The sequence below is a fragment of the Mesitornis unicolor genome, unplaced genomic scaffold (genome assembly GCF_000695765.1).
Source record: "Mesitornis unicolor isolate BGI_N332 unplaced genomic scaffold, ASM69576v1 scaffold54913, whole genome shotgun sequence".
Lineage (NCBI taxonomy): Eukaryota > Metazoa > Chordata > Aves > Mesitornithiformes > Mesitornithidae > Mesitornis > Mesitornis unicolor.
The window spans coordinates 980-10,734 of NW_010173728.1; the positions used below are offsets into that span (position 1 = coordinate 980).

General features: G+C 35.2%; 1 protein-coding gene across 1 annotated transcript in view; it reads left to right on the top strand.

Annotated features, from left to right (window-relative positions):
* Nucleotides 1–245: 245 nt before the first annotated feature.
* The window catches only part of LOC104537793 (armadillo repeat-containing protein 3-like), a gene marked incomplete at both ends in the record, with an annotated part of 18,838 nt that continues 9,328 nt past the window's right edge, over nucleotides 246–9,755 (top strand). Inside the window, 2 exons of the mRNA XM_010180789.1 lie at nucleotides 246–398; nucleotides 521–626. Of these exons, the coding sequence (XP_010179091.1) occupies nucleotides 246–398; nucleotides 521–626 (259 nt within the window). The remainder of the gene's footprint in view (nucleotides 399–520; nucleotides 627–9,755) is intronic.

Below are 9,755 nucleotides of genomic sequence, written 5' to 3' on the forward strand. Positions count from 1 at the left end.
ATATTTAAAGCTGTACTTAATAGTCATCTTTTGTGCTCAATTCAGAGTTCATTAAAGTCTAATGGGTTTTGGATCAGGTCCTTCGTGCACATTTCTTAATTGCTGGTGCCTCTGTTACCTAAATATTACCACAATACCAAAAGCAAGTGTTATGTTGGAAACAACTATATGAAATCAAATCCATGTCCTTTCACTGATTTGGAAAATGAATGCAGGTTAATGCTATTGTTCTTTCTTGTTTAAAGCTGAAAATAGAAAAATCTTAAATGAGGAAGAGGTTGAGAAGTGTCTCATAAACCTTTTGGAAACTGATAATGATGGAGTTAAAGTTGCTGCCTCCCAAGCAATTTCTGCCATGTGTGAGAATGCAGCTAGCAAATGTGCATTTCAACCCCAGGGTAAGTAAAGTGGGAAGGGATGAACTGAGAATCTGCTTTTCCTTTTATAAGGAGCATATTATAATTTTGCAGTCTGCTGTGGTTTACTTAAAGGTTCATGTACACAATTATGTCTTTCAAAGGGATTCCCCAGCTAGTGCAGTTGCTAAGCAGTGACAATGAAGAGGTAAAAGAAGCTGCAGTGAGAGCATTAGCTAATTTGACAGTAGACAGTCCTAGCAATGCAAGGTGAGTCTGCAATATTTAAATTATTATTTAAAATACTAATCTGAACACAAGTGATAATGTTTTGATTTTCTAGAATGCCTCATCTTGTCCTTACTCTACAAGGCATATCTGTAGAATTTGACTGTAAGGCACTTTTTGGTGCTTATGTGTCATCAGGAATCGGTTGGTTCTCGACAGTGTTACAGGAGTTATGGTATCACTACAAACATTTGCTTTATCAAGGAAAGGTATGAGGCAGATGTAATGAAAGCAGAGATGTAAATCATGTTTTGAAGATAACATAGGAGGAAACTATGCCTCATAATCTAAGACAGTAGATCTGGGATATTTTTTGAAAAGTCAAAATCAGTAAGGTATCCTTTAAAAGTTGATGGTTCATGCAACTTTTTTCACTGATTTAAACCCAGTCTTTGAGGGAGATAGCACTCAGATAATCTTTCTGTATACTGGCAATGTCTTTCTCTTTCTTTTTTTTTATTGTTTCCCAAGTAAGAAAAGAAGTGTTACTTCAGTAACTTCAGTATTCAGAATAACTAACAAAGGATTGTTAGCTGACTATAAATTCCAAAATAATTTTATCAACTAAATTCCATTGTCAGTTGCAGAGTTCTGTTATCCCAACTCTATTAAAAGTTTTATTCAGGGAAAAAAAGCAGAGCAGTCTGATGTATATAAGCAAACACATGTAACTAACAAACCATAAAATAAAATTCCATAAAAGTTTCCTGGAATATACTTAAGGAAGTTGTAATCCATTCACAGGCATTCTTTGAAGTGAAAAAGTAAAATAACTCACCAAATAAATTATTTATTTCAATGTATTGATTCGGCTCTAATAGTCACCAGTATTCACTTAATGTTACCAGATGGAGCCATAGTTTGACACAAGAGAATAATATTCTGTTCTCAGATTCACATAGTGGATTTTTTTTATCTAATACTCTGTTCTCCTCATGTGCATGACTTCAATTGGTGTCAGTGGGAGTCATACACACATAAAAAGAGCACAGTACTGGAGTCTAGGGGTCAAACTTTCAGCTCCGCTACAGCTGTTTTTCGTAGCACAGCCCTTTGAGGTTTCACATTGTGAAAAGGGAATCTCTGGAGAGTTTTGAGTTGGTATAGCAGCTTGCTTATGCCAACTCACTCAGTTTCTTTTGCCAAGGAGATAGTCAGGACATTGTTTAGCTTAACTGCTGGAACAATTCCCTGAGACCTCAGGCAGGGAAATAGCTGTCTCTGTTCCTCTGCATTATAATGTAGTCTGTATTTGTTTCTTGTTGGGCAGAGTCAGGAAATTGTAAAGGTGTCTTACATATACTTCCCTCTCTTTGCAATCCAGCTCCAAGTACAATATGGAAGCACCAGATAATCTAATCACAGGTCGTCTGTGAAAATTAGGAAGCAATAATTTACATTAAATATGTATATTGGATGAATGCCATGTGACTATATAATTACTTCAAAGCTTCATTTCTAAATCAAAACCATTAAGAAGTCATAGAAGGGTCCAAGTGTGACTAGGGTCTATAAATTAATATGTAGAGTTGAACCCTCAGCTGACACAAATTGGTATAGTTTCAGCTCACTGACTGAGTATCTAGCCAATATTTATTTTACATTCACATAATAGAAAAAAAATAGTTTGGAGAAAATGCATTCCAGATTGAATTACTGTAATCATATTTCATTCTGGATTATTTTGTGTGCGTGTCTTGTAAACCACTGAAAATAAGTATATATATATATATATAATGAAAATGCTTATGTACTTTATAATAATCTGACTTTGCTGTCTAATTGCTGAAGATTTGTTATTTTTAGGGATATTTGGTCAAGAAGTGTTGTCTGCTTTTCTTATAATATGGGGAAAAATACAAGTTAAAACAAATTGTGTAACTAAGGTTCCCACAATGTAATTAATTCCCACAATAGCTACCTCATAAGGATAAAGTCTTCCATTGATGAATAACACCAGAACAGCATAGGCAATGGGCAATACTACCCCCCACGAATGTATATTAACCTTGACCTTTAGGTGCTTCCCCACAGCAATGAAAGGCTATTTCTATACTGCTGCCTGATCAATCCTTTGTTTCTCAACTGAGACAGCTAATAAAGGTGTCAAATATGGTGGAGGTTTAGTAATTAGAACACCTGTTCACGATGAACGGGATGGAGACCAGCTTGTCATTTCACAGAAGTCCCCAAGCAACCACGATTTGGCAAAAAAAATAAATTAATGAATTACTCTGGCCCCTGTAATATTTTAACCAAAGATCTAGTGCAGAAGAGAACATAAGTCCCATACAAACAGTCTGAGTTTCCAGGTTTACTGGAAAACATAGATTTTTCAATATGATCTCTAACAGAACACATAAAAGTTGCTATAATTAACTTCTAAAATATTTTAGCATTCAAGTTTTTGCTACAATGCTGATGTTGTGTCATGCTTCAGTAGCACATAGGAAAAACTACAGTGGTCAAATGCCTCATTAGTTTACAGATTGATGCCCCCAGATGATGCTTTTTTCAGAATCTGATCATAAAGTAATGTCAGAATTTTAATGCTGCTCTATATTGATGACAAATTCTTTGTAAAGTCACTAATAGTTAGGCTAAATAAAAATAAAATTGCGAAGCATACTGCAGTTTAAAATCCCATGTACTTATTCTAACATATAATATAGTGACATAACAAAATTATTTCTTTATGTATTGCTCCAAGGCCATCCTTGACATATGTGTCAGAATTTGTTTCTGTGGTCTGTTTCTGGGAAGAAGAGAATTATGTTCAGCTGAGTATTTGGATCCGCTCCACATTTTTTTAATCCAGAACAATAACTTGCTTTGTTGAAAATGGTATCCAATTATTTGGACAGCAGTATGCCATTTTAAAGAATCTGTGATGTCTGTCTGTTCTTGATGTGTCCAAGCATCAGGAAATGTAGGCACAGTCACTTCAATAATGTAAATTATGCACAAATGGAAAAATTACACACAAAGAAAGAAACAGCAGTGCCATCTATTGGACAGAAAAATAAATTATTCTGTGCTATACAACTAACTACAGACCAAACGTTTTACTTCAGCCTCTCCTATTTTATCCCATTTAAAGTGTAATCAATTACAAATACTTTTCATGTATTTAAGATAAGCTTTTGTGTTAAATATAAATATGATATTAGAAGTAACACATTGAATTAAGATCTCAAGTGTACCTGTTAGATATTAATTTGACCAGCTCTTTTTTTCAGTATTGTCGTAGCACAAGTGCCATTTCTAATAGTTGTCTTCATAAATCTGGCAATGTCTGAATTCTGGGCACCTAATGGAGTTACCACTAAAGAAAAACATATGCTCTGAATTTTAGAGCTTTGTACTGGACATGAAAACTAATTAACAGCCTCAATAATATTTGTCTTAAATTGTTTATTTTAAGTGCAAAATTTATAGCATTCAGTTAGAGTTTGGTCTGGGAGAAGAAAGAAAGGGATGCTTTTTGTTCAGCTGTACTAAGGGCTGCAGGAGATTGTGGTACATGACAGACTTACGATCTGGCAGAATATTTCTCCTGGGGTTTATAATTAGTGTCATATTACATATTTCTAAATATTAGATCTGGATTCAAGATAGTAAAGTACCATCCCCAAAACTGCAGAGTCAGCAAGCTTAATGTTAGTTAATTTTATAATACTTTAATTCTTCACAGGAATCAGTGGACCTATTTATATTAGCAAAACTATGTCCTTTTCCAAATGCATCAGGATTTTCAAGGTTTTGGCATAGGAAGATAGGAATATCGTTTGGAAACTTACTGGTTATGAGCAGTGCCCAATGAGGAGAAAGTGAGTTGTTCCCTTGACTTCAGTGGGTGTTGGATCTATTCCAAACTGAAATTTGTATACTGATCTAATGACCCAAAATACATCCTCAGTCTATTCCATGTGGATAGTGCTCACCTGTAGTAAGAGTCTCTCACCTTCTTAAATGGAGATTTTCATCATCCACACCAGATTTTTATTGTTTTTAAGATGGGTATGGCTGTCAGAGAATAAATTTAAAGAATGTCCAGTTTTCTTACATTTCAAATTTTGTAATTATCGTTGGGGAGTTATATCATTGTCATCAGGTAGTAATATCATTAGGCAGTAATCTTCCATATTAGAAAATGGGAAACTTAATCATAGTTTTTCTCTTTCAAGTCTGTAGATGGAACGTAACTCACATAAATGGATCAATATTGAAGTGACGGTGTTACATAAGATAATACATTTGCATGAATACATATGTCAGTTTATGAGAACAGGAACAAAATTTCTAGTACATGACAGCTACATTTAAGAACAGAAATAGGTAATAATCCATTGTATAGGTTTAGTCTTTTTTATGGTTTAATGGATCTCCTTTAAAATGTAAGTTTGTGTTTCTGAAGGAGGGAATCAACAACAGAATGCCACTAGCTGTTTTGTGCTGCAAGGTAATATGTTTTAATACTGACCCCTAGTGACAGAATTATATTTTTGAGCTACTGTGCTGCAAGGTAAAGGGATTTTGTTGGGTTTTGTGGTTTGTGGTGTTATTTTTTACATTGCTACCCATTCTGCTGAGTCCCATGCAAATACAGTTAACTCATGCCATGAAGAGATTCCGGTTTTGTCTTTCTCTTATGATATATCCATGGTGTCACAGGTGCTTTCTAAAGGAAAAAAGACAATGCAGCCATTACCCAATAGCTCACAAGCTCTTCCTTACAAGTTGCATATTGACTTCCATTGAAAACTGCAAAATATTTTGTGGGAGAAAAGCTGAATCAAGGCCTGATGCTGGGTTGTCATCCAGAAGTGGGTTCCCACTATGACATTAACGTCACATCAGATGACTGATTTGCAACCCGTGGACAATATCCTAAATCATGCTGTGCTGGCAAAATATTTCACTCAGCCAGCTGCTGGTTTTCTCGTTTAGATTTGTGAATGTGTAGCTATATGGAAATATCCCTTTACAAATGCAGGTACTGTAGCTGCATTTTGTTCCCATTACAGCTCTTCTTTCACAAAAAAAAAAAGTTATGCATTTTCCTGTCTGTTTGTTTGCTTGTTTCTAAACTCTGTTGCCTATCAGGGTTATATTGAAGACAGTGACCAATCATTCATCTCTGTCTAACACAAATCGCATGTCACAGCATAATAATGTGCATGAGAACCTAGGTGTATCCCAAATAGTTTCAGACAGAAAAGAGAAAACTTCTAAATTGAGATAATGGTAACTATATAGAAGTTCTACCCCTTCTAGATACAGCAAAATCACTGGACTGTTTGTACTCTCCTACCTCCAAAGCCTTGCAGTATGATCACCATGTATCTTAGCTATGGAAGGCTGGAATTTCACTCAAAGTGTGTGTGTTGTCACCTGTAACTTCCCATGGTACGTTTCTGTGGGATGAGGTGAGACTTCTTTCTTCCCGGACAGAGACTCCTAAGCCTGGAAAAAAAAAACCTTTTATGTAGTGGCGTAAATACAGTGTTTTTTTCTTGAGTGTGTATCCCTACAGTGACATTCAGTGATATGCACTGAGATGAATTAGACTTTTTATGAATTAAAAGTGGCAAGGGTTATTTTACATTTGAGTAAATTTCAAATGTATTTGTACTTTTACAAGCACATTTTCTTTGTAGCATGTTTCTACACTAAATGCAAATTATTTAAGTATGTGGTTTAACTTACTTTAGTATAGTGTGAAGTTATTTATTTTAAGTGTATATAAAGGAATTGCAGGTTTATGACTGATCATGCAAACTTAATTCTGTCCTGCTGTGAATTTTATCTGTGCACTGACTGTGACATGTCTAATTGGACTGTCATACACACAAGGGGATAAAAATAAGCTTTCAAAAGTAACTTCAAACCTTTTTACTTGCAACCTCAGTAGTTTTATCTTAACATCATAGATTCTTTCTTAGAGATTTAATTTTAAGAGAGAAAACTAAAAGCATAAATTTAACCACCCTGAACCATCATAAGAGCTTGAGCCTCTAGCAAGGCAAAACAGATTTGAGAGAAGATAACATCTGAGATAAGTTGACAGTTGTCCAGAAAAGACTTATCCGGAGGTGAAAGATAGGGGTCGAGTTTCACAGTCCGCATACTCTGTGTAGAGAGACTGACTTGGCACAGCTTTTTTGTCCTTCCTGAGCTGCTGCTTCCAAAGATGAAGAAGAGCCACTGTCTCCTCAGTCCTTGTGTTCAGATGAGTTGTAGTGAGGACACCACGTTGGCTTTTTCTTTTCTTCCCTTGCACCTCCAGGAAGGCTGCTCCAGCAGCTCCTGAAGGGTCTGTTATTTCGCTCTTGTAACGATGTGGATTCCAGACTCTCAATATTTGTGTTGAGTTATTGATTTTTGCATGCACTGCTTCTTGGATCAGAAAAAAGAGAGGAGGGGATAGTGTCTTTTTCGTGAGCTTATCCTGGCTGAAGCTACACAGGATTTTTAAGGGGAAAAAAGGGTTTCTATTTCTGAATTTCAAGCCTTTCTCATAATACTGGAAGTGTCAGAAATTCTTAATAAAGGTTGCAAATAATATTATAATTGAAAGGCTTAGATATCATGAATAGATAGTTTATGACCAATGCCCCTGCAATATTTTAAATTAGATATACTGAAGTTTTAAAACTGAGATCTATGTAACTGTCAGATGAGTTCAATGACAGACTTTAGACTGTCTGTGTATCGCTAAATGAGAGTCAGGTATTACAGTCTCTGCTAATCCAGACAGTTTAAGGTTTTATTGCTTCCAGTCCATGATGTTCATTGAGTATTGGGTTTGTTGATGTTTTAGCATGATACTTGTCATTAAAAAATAGGAATAGAGGGTTCAGTTCCTGAAATGAAAAATTAATATGGTTTGTTGATATCATCAATATTTTTATTGTAGCACAAAGGGCCCCTAAATTGTAGATCAGAGTCTCTTGTGCTGGATTTCCTTACTCAGACTAAACATACTGACATTAATTTCCCTTGTATAGTGAACAAAATGGAAGTAATATTAGTCTTTAAATAAAATACGAGTGACTATATACAACAGTCAATTGCTTTTGAAAATAATTAAATCACAAAGCAGAGTTTTTGGTAAATGCAGAAGACACTTATTGGGTGTGATTATTCTAATGGCATAACAAGGCAAATGAAGAATACTAATACATTTAAGGGATAAAAAGGAAGATGTTTCTTGAGCTTTTTCAAACTTCTGGTCATGATATGCTTTATCAGTCAGAAATTACATAATAGAGCTGGATCAAAAATGCCTTGTGTGAAAAAGAAGTCATGCGATTTAACACAGATAGAGTTGATTTTTTAAAAATGTGTGCGTAATTAGATGCATAATTCTAATGCATAATTTACATGCAATTATGTATGAAAATGAGTTATGCACAGGCATAAATGGCTAGCTAAGCACTTCACACACAATCACAGTAATTTTGCACAGAAATTAAATGCAGTTGCAAATACATTTGTAAAATAAGGAGCCCAATGGCCTTTGTGAGGAGGAAAAATTTGGATTTTTTTTCTGAGCAGAAATTGTGTTAAATTCTCAGTCAGAAGGCAGGAAATAAACAGCATAGAAGCTAATAAAAATGTAATTGAATATAAACCAGTTTATGTTCAGTTGTGGTAGAAGATGCAAAACCAAGCATACTTTACCATTTTTGTGAAGTGTTGATTTCACCAGTGTAAATTAAGCACAGTCCAGAGTAAACCGTGGTATGAAGCTGCACCTCTGCTCTTCTCCATCTCCCTTCCATGGGAGGCTGCTTAGGTTAGGGAGTTGGGGGCAGTCTCAGTGGTTTCTGTTAGCCCTTTGAATACCAATAGTTGCTTTCTCCATTAGGCTGCACCTTCTCTTAAGGAAGAGAAGCTGTCTGGACCATTCCCTGTACATTAAGTGAATAATCCGTTATCTTTCTTTCCATGGCTTGGTTGAGGAAGAGAGTTATTATGCTTGATGTGATACCAACAAAGCAGTGGTTCTGGCCCCAGAGAGTTTACAGTCTTAAAAAAAAAAGAAAAACACAACCCACAGAGTTTTGGTCCAATTTATACTGATGATTGTTTTCACAACACTCCACCAATGTCTAAGCTTTCTTATTGAACCCCAGACAACTAAAGCAACTAAATATTTGGTTCAGTGAAATTCATATGCATCTCTAAAGTAACTGTTTGAAAAGAGCCTGTATTGTGAAACTTTTGTTAATGATTTTATTGTCAACTTTTGATTTATTTTTGCAGTAAAAACAGTACAGAAAACATTTGTTTTTCTCAATCTCTCAGCATTTATTCTTTGAGTCCTGAGTGATCTTTTAAGGAATTTTCAATAAATTGCTTAGTAAGTTGATACAATATATATTTAAAATTAATAATTTAAATTAAATATTTATTGTCTGATCTTTTAATGTTTGCTTTTCCAGTGACACTTGAGAAAAATATTTTAGCCATTCTTCAATACAGTAGTTGAATTCAATTGTAATCAGAATTTTACTGTTTCACTACAGGGCACGGTTAAGGTCATTAGAGTACCTAAACCATGTATACTGTGGTTAAGGTAAATGCCTAACCTTGTTAGGTTAGGCACTCTATTGGACATAACCATGTGCTTTTAAAGAATAACATTTTAATTATTTTATCTCTATTTGACCTCTGTAATTTTTACACCTATCTTGTCTGATTTTTCTTGTTTGTTTATTTGTGATTCAGATAGCTTCCACTTAAAAAACACCCAGAGTAATACTGCAAATGTAGCATCCTTTTTTTCCCCCTCTTGTCATTGTCTTCTTTCTTTTTCCCTAGTTTTTTTGTCTCCGTGATTAGGGAAGTTGATGTATTTTGAATCTTTACACAACATGGAAGAAAAAGAGCTGTGGATTTATATAGTTTACTTCTTTTCCACATCAAAAAGTGTATACTTTTTTTCAGCTAAACCAAGGCTCCCTTATTCCTCAAGGATGTAGTCCTATAGTGGGAGCACCGATAATGTGCACTGTCTCAGTAGGATGTGTCTGGAGCAGAGTGTGTTCTGGAGGCAGAGAGAGAGGCTACTGCTGGGCTACATTAGGGGAAGACAGTGCTGGG